This window comes from Pseudorca crassidens, chromosome 17 (genome assembly GCF_039906515.1).
Source record: "Pseudorca crassidens isolate mPseCra1 chromosome 17, mPseCra1.hap1, whole genome shotgun sequence".
Classification (NCBI taxonomy): domain Eukaryota; kingdom Metazoa; phylum Chordata; class Mammalia; order Artiodactyla; family Delphinidae; genus Pseudorca; species Pseudorca crassidens.
Genome location: NC_090312.1, coordinates 16,764,618 through 16,787,406, shown reverse-complemented (window position 1 = coordinate 16,787,406; position 22,789 = coordinate 16,764,618). Strand labels below are relative to the sequence as shown.

The following is a 22,789-nucleotide window of genomic DNA, read 5'->3' as shown; positions in this document are numbered from 1 at the left end:
CATTTTTCATCATGTGAATGTATTATTTATTCAAATAAATTTTAACAAGCTTTTCTGCTCTTTCCTTATTTTATTCACAGAACCCTCTCCGCATTAGCTCACTGGTCCAGCATCTTTAGTGATACACCGTATCTTCCACTTCTGGCATTTCCATTTGTAAAATTGTTCCAGAACAACCAGCTCATCTGTTTTGAAGTTGTTGCTACTCTTATAAGTAAGTAAATAAGTAAATAATGAAACCAAGAGTAGATACTTAGACATTTTCCGATACCTTTGCAACATTTAACAATTCTAGTGTGAGACAGTCAGAAATAGAGCATAAAATGGAGAGTTTGGACATTTATACATAAATAAACCTTTTTACTTACATTGAAGTTTGGATGGTTGCATTTTAGAAGATACTGTTACAGGCTAGATTTTGTTAGTAAGAAGGAAGCAGATGTTTCACTTACTGAAAGTCAGTTATTATTCATAAGACTGCAGTAAGCATGTAAAGCATTTAGCACACGATGCGTAATGTGGCAGGTGTTGGCAGTTACCCCCATTCTCATCAATCATAGCTAACATTTAATGAGAACTTTCTGTGTACCAGGTACCATTCTAAGTGTTTTGCCTTTATTAACTCATTTAACCGTACAGCAGTCCTGTAGGGTAGGTGTTATATATTATTATTCCCTTTTTATAGTTGAGGAAACTGAGGCACAGAGAGCTTAAGTTCATGATTAGGTTCATGACAGAATAAGGATTTGAACCCAGGCACTCAGAGCCTATAGCTCTACTCCCATCGTGTTAACTGCCTCATCATTATCATCTACACTAAAAAGTGAGTCATTTTTTTTCATATTAGTAAAATCAGCTGAATGGTTAATGAACTGGATCCAAATTAAACCAACACTGGTTTAACAAAAAGAACATTTTTGTATGTATTTTTCTTGTACAAAGGAGATAAGCACTTAACTGTAACAATAAAATTCTGAAAAGTAGAAATAAAAAGATCCCAGTGTACATATTGTGAATATTTTAGTTTACTTCTCTTTACAGATTTTCATTCATTTTATTATGCTGTATTTGCTTTAGTAAGTTTTTACCAATCATTGGAGGAAATATAGGAAAATATACAAAAGAAAAGAAAATTCATGAATATTCCTCTTCCTCAGAAACAATCTTGATGATATATTAATGAATTTCTTTTAAGAGCATTTCCCTAAATCATTAAATATCTTAAAAAATATAATTTATTGCCTATATAATATTTCATCTTATACCATAATGTATCCCCCAACTGTTAGACTTCTAGGGTTTTTTATTTTTATAATTATACTACTTTTATTTCATATGATATATACATTTCTCTTATTTGTATACACTTTGTAAACATTTTATTGTTTATTGTAATTCTATAACGTACATGGTCTAGTTTAATGTTTTATTGTTGGACATTTAGGTTGTTTCTAATTTTTATGTATTAAAAGTAACAATGTTGTGACTAGCTTCACATTCATAAATTTATAATAATTTCTTTTGGTTGGAGTCCCAGAATTGGTATCATTAGGTCATAAAATATGAATATTCTAATTGATCCCACTAAAGCGTAGTTTACCCTGTCAATAACACTAAGAGTTTTAAAAGGAAAAGAAACAAGAACAAAAGATGAACAATCCAATTTAAAAATGGGCAAGGGCTTGAATGGATGTTTCTCCAAAGAAGATGTACAAATGAGCTACTGAGCCCATGAAAAGATGCGCAGGATCATTAGTCATTAGGGAAATGCAGATCAAACCACAGTGAGACACCACTTCATACCTACTAGGATGGCTGTAATTTAAAAGAAAATAAGTGTTGGCAAGGATGTGGCAAAATTGTAACCTTTGTACACTGCTGATAGAAATGTAAAATGGTGCAGTCACTGTGGAAAACAGTTAGGTGGTTCCTCAAAAAGTTAAATATAGAATTACCATATAACCCCACAGTTGTACTCCTAGGGATATCCCCAAAAAAATTGAAAACAGAAACTCAAATAGATACTTGTATACAAATATGTTTGTGGAGCATTATTCCCAATAGCCAAAAGATGGAAACAACCCAAATGTCCATTAACAGATGAATGGAGAAACCATATCTGTATATATACAGTGGAATATTATTCAGCCATAAAAAGCAATGACATTCTGACGCCTGCTACAACATGGATCAGCCTTGGAAACATGTTTAGTGAAAAAAGCTAGACACTGAAGGACAGATTTATGTGAAATTTCTCAAATAGGCACAGAAAGTAGATTAGAGGTTACCAGGGCTGGGGAAGTAGAAATGGGAAGTTAATGCTGAATAGGTACAGAGTTTCTGTTTAGAAAAGGATTTTGGAAATAGTGATGGTTGCACAACATTGTGAATAGAATTAATGTCACTGAATGGTACACTTAAAAATGGTTAAAATGGCAAATTATGTTTTACCACAAGAAAGAAAGAAAGCAATTATATCTCATTTAGAGTAGGCATGCACAACTATCTTTTACTTCCAGTAAAATCTTGTTACATAGCTACGTATGATTATATACTAAGGAAATGGATTTTTCTCTTCTGAAACTGAAATCTAAATCTAAAAGATCCATGACAGTCAGCATGAGTAGCTATGGATTTTCGTCAAGGGTCTCAAACTAGTTTTATTCAATAAACTGAGCTTCAACTAAATGTTGGCCCTGCTTTGGGATAAGCCATTGTTTGGGCTTTCAGGTTACAGTCTAGTTGGGGCCAAGAAGAAATTGTGAAGGAATATAGTTACTTCTATGTATAACTTGGAATATGTTTATAAAAGTCATTTTTAAGCACTCTTTAGAGTTCCTCTTATAACCAGGAGGAAATTCTTCAGGTTTAGTGAAGGGCCTCCACACGATGACCATTTCTCTTTATTCTCCTCTCAGTCAATTCTGTCTCTAGATCCTCTACCCATACTTCTGTGTGGTGGCACCTAGCAGAATACAAGAGGAGACGTTTACTGTATAAAACAGGGTTTCCCTCTTGCTTAATTGAAAAGTTGTTCTATTGATGAAGATTAAATATAAGAGAGCTTTGTGTATGTGTGTGGTGTTTTAAAATTCCCAAAACTAGCAGTGTCTGGGACATCATAGGTACTTACTTAGGAGAGGTTGGATTTTTCTGTTAAAGTTAACGTATTAAGAGCAGCAGTTAAAGAAGATGAAATGTTTCTTTTAAAGCTTAGTTTTTGCAAGATTTTATTTATGACTTAAATATTAACTCAAATCTAAATACTTAACTAATAAATGAAATAATGGAATAAACCATGTGTAATCCAATATTCTGATCAGACCATTTGCTAATTTGAGAAAGATCTTATCGTCAAAACATGAAACCCCAGCTCAGTATTTAAAATAAAAAATCTGAATTTAATAATTATGGCAAGTTGTGGTGGTTAGACATAGGTTCATTGAGCAGTGAAACTGATCATCTTCCTAGGGTTTTTGGAAAAGAATGTTTTGGGGGTTGTGCTGGTTACTAAGTGAGAGTGAGTTAAAGTCAGCCTTAGAAGCCTCTTCAGTGGAACGGATCCTCCTTTCTATTGGCTGACTTTCAGAGGACACTGCTGCAGCTGTCACTGATTGGTTGGTTTTCAAAGTCAAGTTTACTGAAACAAGTTGTCATTGATCAGTTAGATTTCAAACCAGTCCTGGTGACTCCCTGTTACCATACCTATAGAACACTCTTTTCCTAGAAATGGGACTCTTTAATTAGGAATGAATTTTAGTAGATTTGAGGAGATTGCCATTTAACATTGATCACATTTTATCGAAGACTTAAATAGGGACCTTTTTTAGGAGAGGGTCGTTTTGTTAGCCAGGAGAAATCTAAATACATGCAGCACACAAGCCAGCAGGAAACAGAGCCTTATAGCTACCATCAGGAATACTTTGGGAAGGTTTGTTTGTTTCAGTTGACACTTTCTCATTGACTGCTCTGAAGAAACGGGAATATTCTATAAACCTAAAATACCGCAGTAACATGATGGAGTTTTAAAATCTATTGTTCTAGAATTTAAAGGGTTATGTTTTCCTTATTAATGGGCATGTTGAGGATATAAAGAGTGGATACATTTAAGAACTGCAAAGCTCTTTGATGATATAGAAAGGTAAAGGTAAATTTTCAATTTTTTTCTTCATAGTCAATTGGTGTCAACACTGGTTTGAATATTTTCCTAATCCTCCTATCAATATTCTTAGTATGATAGAAAATGTTTTGGCATTTCATGACAAGGAACTCCTGCAACACTTCATAAATCATGATATAACTTCCCAGGTAAGAAATGTAAGGTTTTTAGAATAACAACTTATTTTGGAAGCTAACATTGGTTCTGGTATAAATAAGACAGTATTTTCTTGAAAGAATATAATAAACATACTACTGTTATGCTTTTAATAGTATTCCACTTTTTTCTTCATTAAACTGCTTTCCTGAAAGTCTGTAAAGAAGAGCCAAAATTAGAGTAGTTCTTTTCATAGTTATGTTCTTAATATAATGATTTTATAAACCAAATATAAACCAAATGAGTATATTAGCAATGGCTGTTATGACTTTTCCCTCAAGAAATAATACATTTTTTCTTATTTATTTTAGCTGTATGCATGGCCTCTTCTTGAAACTGTGTTCTCAGAAGTACTGACCAGAGAGGAGTGGCTAAAATTATTTGATAATGTCTTTTCCAACCATCCTTCATTCCTCCTGATGACTGTTGTGGCCTACAACATATGTTCTAGAGCTCCTTTGCTCAACTGTAATCTTAAAGATGATTTTGAGGTACATATCCTTGTTCTTAAGTAGTGGTACTCAAATTTCATTTATTTCAGTTAAAAATCCACGTATTTATTGAGTACCTACTATATGTCAGGTACTGGTGCCAGGTGGTAAGAATATAGCAGAGAATAAGTTATACCACTGCATGCTGGCCCTTACATAGCTGTAGTCAGTCATAGCTTGACTACTAGTCCTAAAATCATAGCTTCGGAGAAGAATCATGATAATATTGGAGTTTTGTGCTTTTTGCCTGTTTAAAGGATGTTTAACAATTGGGTCGTTGTTTATTCTGTGCATGATTTTATCAGTGACCCAGCTGGTCTGGGATAATCTAGATGCTTATTACACATGCAGAATGGTAACTGAGAATTTTGAGGCCAGTGGCTGAAAGAAAGCATTAGAGGTAGTTTTTGAAGGGAGAGGTTCTTTTGGTAACAGGATAAGTTAAGTTGGTTTTGTTTGTTTGTTACTTATTTTGTGGTTCCTATCAAATTAAACTCTCTTTTTACTTCATGATCACAAGATGCGTACATACATGTATGTATGTGTGTGTATTTACTAGAATTTGGACCTGCCAGCAGAACAAGATAATGTGGAAACATGTCAGATATTTTTTAAAAATCAAGGTTATTTTCAAAGGCTAATTTAGTTTTGAATTTACCTATTTTGGATTTTGAAGAAAAAAATTGCAGTAGAAGAATTTATTTCGTTGTTGAAGCAGTCTTCTATTATGAAGGAAGCCTTCATTTTGAGTTAACATTTTAAAAGTTTTATTTCAAAATTTCATAATATGGTTGTATAAATTTATTTTTTTAAATATGATACTGGATCTTCATTTTAAAACTTGGGTTATGAAACTCTTCAGTGAATTTGCAAAAAAAAAAAATCCTCTTAAAGATAAATTCACATTTACATGTTTAAACTCGTTTTAGTTCTACCTTAATTGCTTTACTAGGTCAATCTCAATTTAAACACCAAGTTTTCTTACAGTATTTTTTTCACCATCGGAATAACCTGGATATAAGTGCTGTAATTAGAGAAGTTTATCGTCTCATGGATACCACGCCCACTGATATTCATCCAGACAGCATGCTTGATGTTTTTGTGGCACTGACAAAAGGGCAATACCCAGTATTTAATCAATATCCAAAGTTTATTGTGGACCGTCAGACACAGGAACGAGAAAGAATAAGAATAAGGGATGATGAACTGGATTACTTAAGAGAGAGGTAATCATGCAATGGTTGTTCTTTGATAAAAACAAAATCTATTATAAACAAAATTTTTGTGAAAAAGACATGTAAATTATTAAGTTGTATAAAATCAGAGTTTGAAGGATGGAAATATCTTTAAAGGTATTCTTGCATATGGAAGTAAAACAGTTACATGTTAATCAGGCATACATTTTGTGTTTTGTTCGTTCTTGGACTTAAATTACTCAGTTTTCTTATCTGCGTTTTGTTATAATAATAAATATTATCTATTCTAGGCAGGCAGTTGAAGACATGCAAGCTGAACTAGACCAGCAAAGAGTTGAAGATGAAGCTTGGTACCAAAAACAGGAACCGCTTCGTAAAGCTGAAGAAACAAGGAGAGAAACGCCCTTACAAGAGGAGGAGATGATGATACAGCAAAGACAAAAGTATGTTTAACACTTTGAAAAAAGCTGGACATCTGAGTTATTTTAATAATTTTTATTTCTTTCATTATTATGAAATTATATATAATTATATACAGTTTCACTTTGTATAGTATTACCCAGCTCTATTTCCATTAAGCAAATGTTTAATAAAAAGAAATTATAATACATTTTTCAAAAAATTGGCATATAGTAAACTGTAATTCTGAAGCTATACTGAGTATAATATAACTTGCTCTGATTATTCAGAAGTAATACAAGATCTAAGGTACCTTTTACGGTGGGCAGAAATGCCTTGCAACACAATGCTGGGTAAATCATCTTTAGTGGAGTATAATTTTTTAAATTGTGTTTTAAACATATCTGTGTGACCTGAAAATGAAACATAAAATGATTGTCTCATTGTACATTTCATACTTTGGAGGACAGGGAAAGAAGTATTAAATGCTTATTCAATAATACATTAATAAGGCAAAATGTTTAAATTAGTTAAGATCATGGGATAAGCATTGAGATTAAGGCTAATTGTTGGGAAAATCACTTCTGTAAGTGTTTGTTGATTCTTATTTTTGGATAGGACTATGAAACAGATTTCTGGTGTGAATTTAAAAAAATTACTGAACTGAGCCATCAGCGTTCTAAAATTCTAAAAGAATAAGCATACATAATCTTTGGTAACATTGGAGTATTTGGGGGCCGCCTTTTCTCAGATAAAGGATATTAATTGTATTGAGGTGATCTGAGTAGTAGACCTGTTAAAGAGAATTTCTGAGTATGAAGAAATAGCCAATTGCATGTGGACTTGTCACTTTCATGAATGCAGGCTTATTTTGTAATTGAGCGTTTTCATTTATATATTATAAAAACCCATGTTATGATAGCACCAGTTGAATTGGGAAAGCAGACCAAAATAGGTGGCAGGCCTTTCATTGTTGTGAAACATAGTATTTTTCCATTTAAATATATATTGGGAAATGATTTTATTTATTCCTCTTGATGTATTTTGTGTTTAAGACTAGCTGCTGTGAAAAGAGAGTTGAAAGTAAAGGAAGTGCACTTACAAGATGCTGCAAGAAGGCGTCTTCTGCAGCTTCAGCAAGAACAGCGTGAAATGGAGCTAAGAAGACTGGATGATGAAATTGAGAGAAAGGTTTATTATTCTTAGTTCTCATACATTATCTCCATTAACTCTTACTTAAATGTAACGAACACCTTCAAGTTAAATAATATTCCTAGAGTTCACAAGGGATACTAAATAGCCCCTTTAGTTTTATGTAATTCTGCCCTGCCCCCAGCTATTCTTATTCTCTTTTATATTTCATTAATGGTTAAATGTTTTAGAAATGCCAGGAAAATGGGTCAGGTTGACGAGTGTCCTTGATGACTGTCTCTTTTAGAGAAGTATCAATTAAGCATGAAGTTAATTGTGAAGTAAGGGAAATGCTCCTTTTTAATATAAAAATTTACACATCGCCAGTCTAGAAAGATCTCCATTACAAAATATATGGAGTTAAAATGGACCTTCTCCACTCTTCTCTCATTTCATCCCCAGAGATAAATTATTTTAAAATGGCTATATATCTTTCTTTTTTATGGTTGCATAGTATTCCATTATATGGACATGTCATAGTTTACTTAACTAATCCTTTGCTGTTGGACATTTAGGTTGTTTGCAGTATTCTGCTGTACAAAACACTGCTAGATTGTGCATTCTCGGTACAAATCTTTGAGTAGTTGCACACATATTTTTGTTGAATAAATTCCAAGGTATGCCAGATTGTCCTCCAAAAATGAATCCACTTAGGTATTTTAAGAATATAAGAGTACGGGCTTCCCTGGTGGCGCAGTGGTTGGGGGTCCGCCTGCCGATGCGGGGGATGCAGGTTCGTGCCCCGGTCTGGGAGGATCCCTCGTGCTGCGGAGTGGCTGGGCCCGTGGGTCATGGCCGCTGGGCCTGCGCGTTCAGAGCCTGTGCTCTGCGGCGGGAGAGGCCGCGGCGGTGGGAGGCCCGCGTACTGCAAAAAAAAAAAGAGAATATAAGAGTACCGATACCCTAGTCAATTTGGAGTGCATCAGTCTTAATATTTGCCAGTCTGATAGGTGATAGGTGAAAAATGGTTTTGTTTTTTTTGCTAATGATGTTACCTGTCTCTTTATTTATTTATTTATATTTACTTTTTCGGGGGGTACGCGGGCCTCTCACCGCTGCGGCCTCTCCCGTTGCGGAGCACAGGCTCCGGACGCGCAGGCTCAGCGGCCATGGCTCACAGGCCCAGCCACTCCGCAGCACGAGGGATCCTCCCAGACCGGGGCACGAACCTGCATCCCCTGTATCGGCAGGCGGACTCTCAACCACTGCGCCACCAGGGAAGCCCAGTCTCTTCATTTATTTATCTTCGTTTGTAGAACTAAAAATTGCATATCTAAATCGTTTTTCCATTTTTCTACCAAGTTACTCTTTTTCTTACCAATTTACACAGGCTCTTTTATCATTTGGGGCAGCAGTGTCCAATAGAAATATGATGTGAGCCACATGGGTAATTTTAAGTTTTCTAATGGCCACATTAAAAAGTAAGAAGAAACAGGTGAAATTAATTTTAATAATATTTAACTCAGTATATCTGAAATTATCTTTGCAGTATGTCATTAGTAAACATTGTCATTGAGATGTTTTACCTTTTGTTTGTACGAAGTATTCGAAATCTAATAGTCAGTTTATACTTGTAGCACACCTCAATTGGGGCTAATCACATTTTAAGTGACTCAGCAGTTATATGTGGCTATAGTGCTTGCCTCACAGCATAGAGTCAGGGCATTAATCCTTTTGTCTGTTGAGAATGTTTTGCTCGGTCTGTGTTTCTTGACTCTTAAGAATGTTTGCAGTGTCTTTTTTTCATTATGTAAAATATTTTAATTTTTGGATAACCAACTTCATTAGTTTTTTATGACTTCTAGGTTTTCTGTCATGTTTATTAACCTTCCCATTTAAGGTTATATTACCACTTATGCCTATTTTCTTCTAGTTCTGTAGTTTACTGTTGTTTTTTTAAATCTTTGATTATCTTTTTAATTATTTATTTATTTATTTATTTATGGCTGCGTTGGGTCTTTGTTGCTGCGCGCGGGCTTCCTCTAGTTGTGGCGAGCGGGGGCTACTCTTCATTGAGGTTCGCGGGCTTCTCATTGCGGTGGCTTCTTTTGTTGTGGAGCATGGGCTCTAGGCGTGCAGGCCTCAGTAGTTGTGGCATGCGAGCTCAGTAGTTGTGGCTCGCGGGCTGTAGAGCGTGGGCTCAGTAGTTGTGGCGCACAGGCTTAGTTGCTCCGCGGCATGTGGGATCTTCCTGGACCAGGGCTCGAACCCATGTCCCCTTCATTGGCAGGCAGATTCTTCACCACTGCGCCACAGGGAAGTCCCTAAGAGTCAGCAGATTATTGTGTGCCAGCAAATCTGACCCACCACCTGTTTTGTTAAGGCTCGTGAGTTACAATGGTTTTAACATTTTCACTAGTTAAAAAAAATCGGAATCAAAGAATAATAATTCATGACATGAAAATTATATTAAATTTTTAAAACATGAAATTCAAATTTCAGTGACCATAAATACAGTTTTATTGGAAAACGATCACACTTATTTGTTTACATATTTCTTTGGCTGCTTTCGCACTACAATAGCAGAGGTGAATAGCTGACACAAACGATGTCCCACAAAGCCTAAAGTATTTAACTCTGAGACCCTTTACAGGAAAAGTTTGCCAGCCCCTGATGTGTCTGAAAATTGAATGTAAGGAATGAGTTAGGAACCAAGCTTACTTCTTTCAATTTTCCCAGCAGCATTTGTTGAATATTAGCGAAGTCATTTTGCCAGCTGATGGTTATTAAATGTTCAGTTCCCTTATAAACTTGATCTCCTCCTTTGCTGTCTATTCCTAAGCCAGTACCACACTGTGTGAATAACACCTGTGTAATGTTTTACTAATTAGTAGGCCTAATTGCCATAATTAGTGTGCCTTTTAAAGGGTTTTCTTGGGGGCTTCCCTGGTGGCGCGGTGGTTGAGAGTCCGCCTGCCGATGCAGGTGGACATGGGTTCGTGCCCCGGTCCGGGAAGATCCCACATGCCACGGAGCGGCTGGGCCCGTGAGCCATGGCCGCTGAGCCTGCGCGTCCGGAGCCTGTGCTCCGCAATGGGAGAGGCCACAACAGTGAGAGGCCCGCGTACCGCAAAAAAAAAAAAAAGAGTTTTCTTCAGTATTCTCAAATGTTTATCATTTCAAATAGACTTTGAAAATTTTATCTCTCCCTCTCTCTCTCTGAATCCCCCCATCCTATTGGAATTTTTATTAGGATTGCATTGAATTTGTAAACTAATTAAGGAGTTTCAAACTTGCTTTTGATAAAGTAGTAAATATTTAAATTTTTCTTAAGATTTTCATTCATCTATATTAATAATCTATTATCTCTTTTTATAGCATGAGATAATACTTTGTTTTGTTTAAAGCCAATTAACTTTAAGTTGGTTTTTAAAATCCATGATTTCTTTTAACTATCTCGTCTAGTAAATGAGGTTGGTAATTCATTATTCTAGAAAATCTATGTTCTTCCCCAAAAGTAATACAGGCTTAGAACTCTGATCTCTTTATTCCAAACCCCTTTGAGATAGTGGAAGGCGGTTTTTTTGGTGAAAGAATCCTGTCAAGTCCTTTCAATGGCACGATCTGGCCTCTGCCTCCCATTCCAGCCTCCTGCCCTTCCATCTCCCTGGTCTGATAGTGAGCTCTGACCCTGCTAAATAGCAGAAGCTTCTCTACTCACCGTTCAGGCACCAGCAGGAAAGGCAGCTTGAGTCCAAAGTGACACGTACAAGTGACACAGACATCTGTTAGTAGCAAGCAAAGTTGATCTGTTTTGCTCTGGTACATAGCTGTTTGTATCTCTGAAAATTCATGAACAAAAGAGCTTCTGTAATTGAAATTCCTAAAAAGCATTATTTGCTATGCCAAACGTCTCCTCCACCTCTTAGCATTACAACTACTCTTGCCTCATCAACTCAAGTCTCCCTACCTCTGAGCTAACTGCTTTCTCAGGAACCTCTTTAAGGTGAACTGGTTTTCCGTCCGTGGTTTTTTTACTCCTTGGATGCATGTCCTTGCACATCCCACTATACTCTCATTTTTACTGTTTGTTTCTCTGGTTATATGTATTTGATAGTTTGTCTACAATATCTAACACTTTGCCTTATGCGTGTAAGTAGTCATGCAATCATTAACCGTTTACTGGTTGGATGAAATGATTAGGTTAGATGCCTCATGGGTTATAGTTTGTTTTGTTTTGTTCTGAAACACATACCATGTTATTCTCACTCCTAAAGGATGAGCATTTTAGGCAGCCAAGTATTTAAGACAGTTCCCAGGAGTCTCTATGAGTTCCTGATCCAAATCCTCTAGTGTATAGGACTGAAAAGCTCCCAAGGAATCAGATTTCGAGAAAGGTGAACTTTAAATTGGCTAAGTCCAAGCAGGGCACATACAGGCTGAACAGTCCACAGTAAATTTTAACTTGAAATTACTAGTTGCCAAACCGAATTTAGAAAAGTATAGAAGTTTAATCAAAAAGAACATTAAATAAATGTTATATCGAATAAGATTAAACATTTTATATTTTTATCCACTGTGAATTGAAATTGCTCAAGTTTTTCTAACTCATAATATGGCTAATGTAATATGGAAAGAGCTGCCATCTGTTCCCCCAGTCTGGGCAGATGAGCATATGGTAATTGTGTTTTCTTTTTTAGAAAATTATGCTTAACTTTAACTCAGACGTTATTTCTAGATTCCACAGTGAATGTTAATAGATTGGCAATTACTCTCATTTCAAAAACCCAATACCTCTTATTTTAAATGCATTTAGCGGGTTGTTCATATCACAAGATTACTTCATCTATTAAACAAAAAATATTTATGTAAATTGTTTTTGGTATTGACAGTCTGTTATTTGGCCGTAGGTACGTATGAGAGATCGAGACATTGTTGCCACAGCCAAAGACCTAGAAATGAGACGTCTGGAACTCGGATCACAAAAGAGCCTTCACGAGAAGGTAGAAATCAACAACTTCCAATAGAAGAAAAGCAGAGTTTGTACGAACTCTTTTTAGACAGTTTATTCAAGGTTTTTTAATGTTCATTTTATATTTTTTTTTCAAGAAGAGCATAGTGTTATCCAGGATTGTAAGGTAGCCAGAATGTCTGAATGCACAGTTTGTTGTAATTCTTTAATTCATGTTTCTCTTAACAACTTAGTCTAGTGTCTGAAGCACCAGATGTAAGCCCCAGATTTTGCCTCAGGATCTTTTACTAACTTACTAAGTTTCCTCATATCTGTGTAATAGTGACTGCAGAATTACCCCAGTACTTCACAAGGATCCTACCAGGTAAGTCAGGTACGAGCTGTAAAGCACTCGAAATTTGAAGCTTCTGGAATCAAATCAGCAAGGACCTACTTTAGCACGTATAATTCAGTTTCCAAGACACTGGAAACTTTCTTACTGCTGTAGATATTTTTTGTTGGGGAAAAGCATTATGTTACTCATTTATTTAATGTTGAAACCACGTTTTCACTTCCTTCAGTCCTCTTAAAGTCAGACTGAGTTCGAAATTAGCGATAACTACAAATACGTAACAGGTAACGTGCATATGATTGTTGCTCACATTAAATAAGATTTAAACCATAGCATCCATTCATAACTACAACACTTTAAGTTTCTACACTGACCTTTTTCTAAATCTGAGCCCCAGGAATTTACACTGGGTCTCCTGTGATTCTGAATTACAATTCATTCATTTGAACTAAGCTTGAGGTTAGTTTTTACTATCTTTTCTGCGGGGGAGGTGGAGTGGTGGCACCGGGGGCATGATTTCAGAATTAACAGGAACTTTGCAAGAAAATACTAAAAATTTCAAAGTGTTTTTCTCTCAGATTCTCAAATATTAACATTTTGCTAAGTTTGCATTATCCTTCTCTTTCTGTCTGTACACACACACGTTTTTTTTCCTGAGCTGTTTGAGTTGCAGACATTATGCTCTTTTACCCCTGAATACTTCATTGTATATTTTCTACAAGGAATCCTTATTACATAATCACAGTACAGTGATCAAAATCAGCACATTAACATATTATTATCTGTTGTATAAACCGTATTCACATCTTATCAGTTGTCCTAAACATGTCTTTTATAGCAAAAGAAAATCTAAGCTACTCCATTTGTTTCAGTTGTCATGTCTCTTTATTCTCCTCTCAGTTGGAACCACTCCTGAGTCTTGTCTTTATATTTTATGACACTTATACTTTTGAAGTATATAGGCCAGATAGATTGTAGAATGTTCCTCAATTAGCATTTGTTGTTTACCTGTTGACTAATATCAAGCACCTTTTCATATGTTCATTGTCCGTTTTTATATCTTCTTCGGAGATCATGTGGTTAATGTCTGTTTAAAGCATGTAGGGCCATACTTTCTTGGTTTTTGTTATATCGTGTAATTTTTTGTTGAAAACTAGCTATTTTAAGGAAGAGGACATTTCTGGAAATCACATTCTTTTCTCTCCTAAGGGTTTCTTGTTGTTTCTTTGCTTAGTGACTTTTCTGAATTATTCTGTAAAGTATTCTTCGTCATGCGTAGCCACTGAAGTCTCTACTCAGGTAGCCTGGTGACGAGACAGAGATTTCCTTAGATCCCTTGAACCAGAAAGCCTCTAGTCTTTGCCGAGAGGCACCGTGTGCATCATTTTCGGGCACACTTTCAACACTCAAGTTAGATAGTTTACAACTCTTAGATTTCACTTCCTGATTTTGCAAAACCTCAGTTCACCAGAGCTGAGCGCTTAGGACCTTCTCAGGTCTGAGCATTCACACAGCCCTTGGCACGCACACATTGTACACATGCACACGGCCTTCTGAAGTCCCTGGAATCTGTTGGAGCATTTCAGAGCCCCCTATAGGTATCTGATTCCCCAGCTTTTCCTACAAAGCTTTTTGATTGGCCTGTTGTTTGCTCTGTGATCCACTGCCTTGGACAGTCACGATGTTCAACAGTTTCCCCTGATGGTTTTCAGCAGACATCCCCAGGGAAAAGGCTACAGGTGAGTTATGAGTCAGGTCAAATAAAAACAGCCTTGAAAGTGGGGTCTTCCAAGTCAGATGGTGACAGTTCTCTGGGAATGGGAGTTACAAGGACCTCAACTCCATTTTGTCCCCTCCATTGGCTGCCAGGCTAATGATTTTCCAAGCTAATGGCAGAGCTTAGGGGTGGCTGGAATAGGAATAGGAATAATGCAAGTTTAAAATGCCACAAAGTTCGTCTTTCTTACTAAGATTCAGCCATTTTTATGAATAAATGCTCCCCAGATTGCTGTAAGCCTTCAGTTTATTTCCAGAGTTCTGAAAAAAGTTTGTTTTGCCAGTGATTTCAGTGCTTTTATAGATGAGAGAATTTTCAGAGGTCCTTACTCTTATTTCCACTGATGTCACCACTGTTTGCTTTACTTTGAAAATTAGATGATTACAGTTTTGGTATTCTGAAAAAGAGCAAAGACGTTTTTGTGTTCTAACATCATTATTATATGGATTGGTGATTTTTTTAAAATGATTTCTTTAACAGAATCTCACTAGAAATCAAGAAGCTATTGCAAAAGAAATGAGAGAAGATGCAGACGCCAATAAACGAAAAGTGGATCTTGAAGATCACATGTTTCATAGACCGATAGGAACAGATCAAACTCAGAACCAAAACACTCAGAAGGTAAAAATATGATGAATTTAGTGTATCTATAGAAGGAGGAATTACCATCTGCCATTCTTTTAAAAGAAGGAATTTAATAATGAACTCTATAAAGTTAATTTGTTTCTTTGCTTCAGTTATCACAGTTCCTAGGAATTCACATTATTTTATTTAGAGGCTACTTACTTCACTGACAGCCATATACATGTGTCTTTTATACTCTTAGAGAATTTCAAGACTTGGAAGAAAATACATAGGGAATAACTTTATAAATTTTAGTGCCCTCCATTGTTAAGTCTCCGAAATTATCCCTGAGTGGATTAGTTGCAAAACATCAGGCCTCTGCCTGGTATATAAGCCAGCGTTTCCAAAGTGTATTCTGTAGAATATCAATAACTAGTATTAAATAAAATGGGGATGACACGTATTGAAAACGCTGTCTTAAAGTTAGGTATTTCCATGCCAGGTTTGAGGATATGGCACATTGTGAATCTTTAAGAAATTTTCTTAAACTTATCTTATAGAATTTCTTGTGGAGTATCCTTTCAGAAATGCTGGCTTAAATGAATGGAAATATCCTTTCAGAAATGCTGGCTTAAATGAATGGCTTCAGCATAGAACTTTGTCAATTATCCCTTTAATGAAATGGTAAGTGGGTCTGTGGCAGGGCCTGGCCCTGTTCCAAAAGCCAGGAATGGTGTAAGATTTCCCTACCTTCTGTTCTGTCCCTTGGCTTCCCCCCCAGAATATCCCCTCCCCCCTTTTTTGTCCTTATAGGCTTTTGTCCAGTCTGTAAAAATAGGTTCTTCTGACTCCTTTTCAAAGGACTGAAACATAGGAATTGTTTAATTCCACCCATCCCTTAGCCTAGAAGTTCTCAACCTTGGCTATACATTAGAACCACTTGAAGAGCTTTCTAGAAGTACCAATATCCTGCTGATAAACAGATTGATTTAGTTGGTTTGTGGTGGAGCCTGGACATCAGTTTGTTTTAAACACGTGGTGGAGCCTGGACATCAGTTTGTTTTAAACACTGAGGTGATTCTAATATGCAACCGGGGTTGTGAACATCTGTCCTGGACGCTTGGATATGTTGAATGGACATACCGTATTTTATGTAGTCTAAACTTGTTTCTGAAATTTACGAATTGTTCTTAGTTAATCGAAGAAAATTTGGCAAAAGCTGAACAAGCATGTCTAAATACTGACTGGCGAATTCAAGCTTTACATAAACAAAGATGCGACGATCTACACCGAAATGAATGTTACCAGGAAGTAGCCAAACTGCTTCAGAAAAACAGAAAGAAAGAAATGGAAGTATTAAATGCAGTGATGGAGGGGGAAGCTAAAAAGGTAAGAATGATGTTATAAACTTCTTGTTATTAATCATTTAAATCTTGAAATAGTACATAATCAAATGGCAATAGCATCAAACCACATAATGCGTGTTTGAAAAGATCTTAAAGATGATCTAATTTTAATACGTAGAGCTCAGAGAAGTCCAATGTTGATGCCACCTAAGAATGACTAAGTGTCTTTCTCAGTTACATTAGTGTCTCAACTTCCCAACCTCGTGGATTTGTTCTAGCTGATTGTATAATATTACTACTTTAATTTACCTAATTTTTTATACTAGCAACGTAAAAGACTTTGAACAGTTAGGAATTATATGTAGCTATTAGTAACAAAAACCAAAATAACAGTAACTATAAGCAAGATAGAAGTATTTTTCTTTTTCACATGAAAAGTCTGGAGGTGGGCAGTCCACGGTTGGTATCCTGGCTCCAAGGTCATCAGAAAAACTGCCCCCTTCAACCTTTCTGCACTATTTCCTGGAGCATGTCTTTCATTCTCATGGATACCTTTCCATCCATTAATTTTAAAAGCTCAATCCCATAAGGTTTGAGATCTGAAATGTATTGAAATGAACTATTTCAGTGACAGTTGGGACCCGTATGGCACTCTGAGGAATTGAATAGTAGGGACGTCAGAAGTGCCTCTGCTTTCAACAGCCTTGAGCCAAGACAGGCACCCAGATTCCCTAATACCAAATAAATCCTACGTGCCTTGGAAATATAAAGTAGAGGAGACAAAAGGGGCTACTTCACTATGGGAACTTGCATTAGCACAAATTTATGTGATTTTTTTTTCATTTATTTGTATTTAGTGGGAGGAAGCTGAAGAACAGGACTTTCATTTGAAATCAGAAAAGAAAGCTGCTGCTCCTTCAGATGCCTCTAGAAGGTGGTTCCTGGAGAATGAGATACACGCTCAACATCCGTGTCATAAAGGTGAGCACCGTGAATGCTTCTCTCTCCCTTCATGGTGTTAACACCTTCATTCATTTACTGTGGTCTCTCATCACGGATAAATCCCTGAGATGTATTTTGGCACTTTTAGTCAAATTAGTGCTCAGTTAAAAGGGTGGGATGAGGAGGTGGGGCTGTTTAAAAAAAAAAAAAGCGGGCTTCCCTGGTGGCGCAGTGGTTGAGAGTCCGCCTGCCGATGCAGGGGACACGGGTTCGTGCCCCAGTCCGGGAAGATCTCACATGCCGCGGAGCGGCTGGGCCTGTGAGCCATGGCCGCTGACCCTGCGCGTCCAGAGCCTGTGCTCTGCAGCGGGAGAGGCCACAACAGTGAGAGGCCCACTTACTGCAAAAAAAAAAAAAAAAAAAAAAAAAGCTCCAATTAAGAAAAATTTCTCAGCCATCCTGTAGAATTGTTTTATTCCACGGTCCTTGGCATCCCCTTAATGTACTAGACTATGATTTGTTCCCAAAGTGCTATTTCTAGTTAATTTTAGTAAAAATGTGTGCTTTGCCAATAGCTGGTCCTCAGAACAACAGTTTATTAAAGTAACACAAGGAAACTTATTATAGGATCTAATCAAACATTAGGTTTTGGTGCAAGGCTTACCAGTGGCATTCAATGAAAAATCAAACTTTTAATTTAAAATTCTTGGAAATTCCCTGGCAGTCCAGTGGTTAGGACTCAGCGCTTTCACTGCCGTGGTCCGGGTTCAATCCCTGGGTGGGGAACTAAGATCCCACAAGCCCCATGGCACGGCCAAAATAATAATAATAATAAATTTAAAATTCTAAAATAGAGTACCTTTACAGGGAACTTCTGTCTTACTATATCTTGTATTGTTTCAGTCTTTTATAAAATGTTTATGTATTACTTTTTAAAATAACAGCCTTACTGATGTGTAATTCACATGCCCTACCATTCACCTATTAAAAATATACAATTCAACAGTATTATGTTACCATATATTAAAAAATATATTCAGAGTTGTGCAGCCATCACCACGATCGATTTTAGAACATTTTCACAGCCCCAAATACACCCCATGGCCATTTGCAGTCAGTCCTCATTTCCTGCTACTCCCCCCAGCCCTTGGCAACCACTCACCTACCCGTTTCTGGAGATGTGCCTATTCAGGAAATTTCATATACATGGAATCATATGCTGCATGGTCCTTTGTGTCTGACTTCTTTCACTAGCATAATGTTTTGAGGTTCAACCATGATCAGTACTTCACTCCTTTTTAATGCAGAATAATATTCCATTGTATGAGTATTCCACATTTTATTTATCCATTCATCAATTGATAGACATTTGGGTTGTGTCCGCTTTTGGGCTTTTATGACTAATGCTGCTCTGTGCATTACCTTTGTCATTACTTTTGTAGTGCACAGATTGAAAAGCAAAAACAGAGGTTATATGCTATCATCATTTAATTAGGCTGCTTTTGAAACCCCTCATCACCTCTCACGCTTTTGGGTTTAGGTCCCAAATAGCGCCCGGAGCCCTTGGGGGAAGTGGGGAGCAGAATGTCACAAATTAAAAGACACAAACCACTGGAGCTGCCACTTCTCCCTAACCCTGTCACACTTACCCCAACATTAGAAAGAAAAGAAATTTGAGACTTGGAGAACCTACGAATTTAGAAATGGAAAAGGAAAGAGACTGCAAAAAGCTCCCTGCGTCCGTAGTCTTCCTACATGTGGCCCTTCCGCCTCCAGGGTGCCTTCCTCCCAGGCCACCTACGCTTTTTCGACGTTCCAAAATTTCACCAATGAGAGATAGTTTGGTTAATAATCATTCATTTTTCAAAAGGCAAATGTGTAAGGATTTGATCATCGCCTTAATCAGGGTGTATAGATTAAATCAGCGTCACTTAATCCTAAAACTGGAGGCTAATCAGCTGTAATTAGGAGAACGGCATGTTGACTGCAAGTGCTCAGCATTGGTTTGTCACTCAGAGCCTAGAAGCGAGGCACCAGGAAGTAGGAAGCAGGTGAGTGTGCCCACGACAGATCATTTATTTACATTTGTGCCTAGTGTCAATCTTTATTAGCAATGGGGGGGAATTCTTATTGTTCCCCCCAAAATAGAACCTTCTGGACAATGTGGATGACCCTCACTGCTTCTAAAATCCTGGGCCCATAAACTTAAACTGAATAGCGAGTGATGTCTTATCAAATATTAGTCCAGATTTTTAATGGGCAAAGGATTTGAACAGACAGTTCTCCAGAGAAGATATACAATGACCAATACACGTATGAAAAGATGTTCAGCTTAAATTAGTCATTAGGGAAATACAAATCAAAACCACATGAGAAAACATTCAAATTAAAAATAGATATACAGTGAGATACAACTTCATGATCAGTAGCATGGATGTAATCCATTAACAAGTGGGGGCAAGGATCAGAGGAATTGGAACAGTGCTGGTGGGAATGTGACGTGGTACAGCCACTTTGGGAAACAGTCTGGCAGTTCCTCAAAAGGTTAAATGTAGAGAGACTGTATGACCCAGCAGTTCCACTCCTAGGTATATACCCAAGAGAACTGAAAACATATCCCTACAAAAACTTGTACATTGAATGCTCACAGCATCATTATTCATAATAGCCCAAAAGTAGAAACAACGCAAATACCCATCAAATGAGGAGTGGATAAACAAAACATGGTATAGCCACACAATGGAATCTTATTTAGTGATAAAAAGGAATTAACTACTGATTCATGGTACAAAATGGATGAACCTTGAAAACCTTATGCTAAGTTAAAGCAGCTAGACCAAAAGGCCACATGTTAATATGATTCTATTCATGAAATGCCCAGAATAGGCAAACCTGTAGAGGCAGAAGGGGGTTAGTGGTTTGTGGGTGGGAGGGGTAGGGGAGTGGGCCACTAGTGGGTAAGATGTTTATTTGGGGGATGATGAAAATGTTCTAGAATTAGTGGTGATGATTATACAACTCTAAGTATACTAAAAACACTGAACTGTACCCTTGAAAGGGGTGAATTCTGTGGTATGTGAATTACCTCAGTGAAACATTTTTTTAATGACATTCGTAAATGCTGGTTGCCAGGTAGGGCCACTGGACCAGGTTTTAAAGCGACTGGGCCTTGAAGAAAGGGAAGAGCTTAGAGCAATTGGAGGACATTTCAGGGAGGGAGGATTTCATGGTGTGGTGCAGGAGCCCAGGCTGGATGTCGGGAACACCAGGTTCTGGTTCCAGCCTCATGGTAAACGAAGACAGAGTTTAAAGAATCTTAGCCAGAGTCAATAAGCTGTGTACCTCTGGTTAGTTTATTTACCCACTTGTGTTTCATTTGTGCCTATTAAGAAATGTTTACTGGTCTTCAGTTTCCTCATTTGTAAAATGAGAAGATTATAGACTAGGCGATTTTTAATTTTGTTACAGTTCTAACGTTATATTACACCATTTTCTAACCACTGACAGTCTGTGGGTCCCTCTGAGGCTCTCTCCCAGAAACATGCACATACACGTACACACACACACAGCACTTTCCCATAATCATTTTTGTGGATTCCCCAACCAAACGCTTCCATGAACTCCTTGCATGAGACAGAACTTGTTAAAAGTAATGAATCAGTGGCAGAGACTTGCCTGTCGTGGTGATTCAGGTAAGGCCAGCTGGAGCAGAGAGCTTCTGTACAAGAATGGTTAAAGATATCACTGAAGCATGTAGGTGATGGGGACCTTCAGGCTGAGCAGTGGGCTTCCTCCTGTTGACCAGCCTGGCTGCAGAGCAGAATGGCCTGCGGAAGACAGAGTACAGGGCTTGCCTCCTGGGCAAGGAACGTGGTTAGGGAAAGGAAGGAAATTTATTTTGTACCTTTTTGTTCCTTTCGAATTTTGTGAGGTACAGGTAATACCACTTCAGTAAATAAATACTAATTTTAAATAATAAGAATCACTTTTGGGGCTTTAAAATAAATACATTAAATGAAGGAAAAAAGCAAGTTGTAGTGCAAAAAAGTATAGAGAAAAGAACTTTCACTTTTTACTGTACTAGTGACTGGCAATCTTTTGATACATTACAAATTTTTTAAAAAATGCATAGTCAGGACCTCACATTTAATTCTGTAGATTTAAAAAAAAAATGGAAAGGGCTTCCCTGGCGGCGCAGTGGTTAAGAATCCGCCTGCCAATGCAGGGGACATGGGTTTGATCCCTGGTCCGGGAAGATCCCACATGCCACAGAGCAACTAAGCCCGTGCGCCACAACTACTGAAGCCCACGTGCCTAGAGCCCGTGCTCCACAACAAGAGAAGCCACCGCGATAAGAAGCCCATGCACTGCAACCAAGAGTAGCCCCCACTTGCCACAGCTAGAGAAAGCCCACGTGCAGCAACGAAGACCCGGTGCAGCCAAAATTAAATAATTTTTTTAAAAAAACCAGAAAGCTAGATTTTTGTTTTAAAGTTTCACAGGTGGATCTGCTCAGCAGTGTTTGAAACGTTGCTATAAGCAAAGGGGGGGAACCACTGGCTGTGTGATATTTACAAGACGGCATTTAATTCATCCTCCCCAATAGCCGTGGGCAGGAGGGATATAGGAGGACAGATGAGAGACAAGGAACTGTGAGATCTCAGATTTGGAAGGATCTGATATGTGAATCATCTCTGCAACATTGCAATAGTGGTTATCCAGCCTATGCCAGAACGCTAATAGAGCTGGTGAGCGCGTTACCTCATTCCATTTTCTGCCAGTATTTTATTTAGAAGTTGCTCCTTCCTTATGTAAAGCTGAACCTGCTTTTCTTTTTGTAAACCGTCTCATTAAAAACTGTTCTCTGGTCAGAATGGCCATCAGAAAAGTCTACAAATAAATGCTGGAGGTGTAGAGAAAAGGGAACCTTCCTACACTGTTGGTGGGAATGTAGATTGGTGCAGCCACTATGGAGAACAGTATGGAGGTTCCTTAAAAAACTAAAAAGAGAATTACCATATGGCCCAGCAATTCCATTCCTGGGCATATATCCAGAAAAGACGAAAACTCTAATTCGAAAAAATACATGCACCCTAATGTTCATTACAGCACTATTCACAATAGCCAAGACATGGAAGCAACCTAAATGTCCATCAACTAATGAATGGATAAAGAAGATGTAATACATATATACAATGGAATACTACTCAGCCTTAAAAAAGAATGAAATAATGCCATTTGCAACATGGATGGACCTAGAGATTATAATACTAAGTGAAGTAAGCCAGACAGAGAAAGATGAATCATATGATGTCACTTATATGT

The 22,789-nt window shown here is 37.4% G+C and overlaps 1 protein-coding gene across 3 annotated transcripts in view; it reads left to right on the top strand.

Moving 5' to 3' along the window:
* The window catches only part of TBC1D31 (TBC1 domain family member 31), a 61,213-nt gene that overhangs the window by 34,347 nt on the left and 4,077 nt on the right, over positions 1-22,789 (top strand). For 2 of the 3 annotated variants that reach the window (XM_067711365.1, XM_067711364.1), the window contains exons 11-20: positions 81-214; positions 4,175-4,308; positions 4,627-4,806; positions 5,794-6,032; positions 6,293-6,445; positions 7,457-7,592; positions 12,443-12,535; positions 15,093-15,233; positions 16,371-16,565; positions 17,380-17,503. In XM_067711365.1, the coding sequence (XP_067567466.1) occupies positions 81-214; positions 4,175-4,308; positions 4,627-4,806; positions 5,794-6,032; positions 6,293-6,445; positions 7,457-7,592; positions 12,443-12,535; positions 15,093-15,233; positions 16,371-16,565; positions 17,380-17,503 (1,529 nt within the window). Of the gene's footprint in view, positions 1-80; positions 215-4,174; positions 4,309-4,626; positions 4,807-5,793; positions 6,033-6,292; positions 6,446-7,456; positions 7,593-12,442; positions 12,536-14,511; positions 14,575-15,092; positions 15,234-16,370; positions 16,566-17,379; positions 17,504-22,789 lie in introns of all 3 variants that reach the window. The other variant, XM_067711366.1, reaches the window with a different exon arrangement.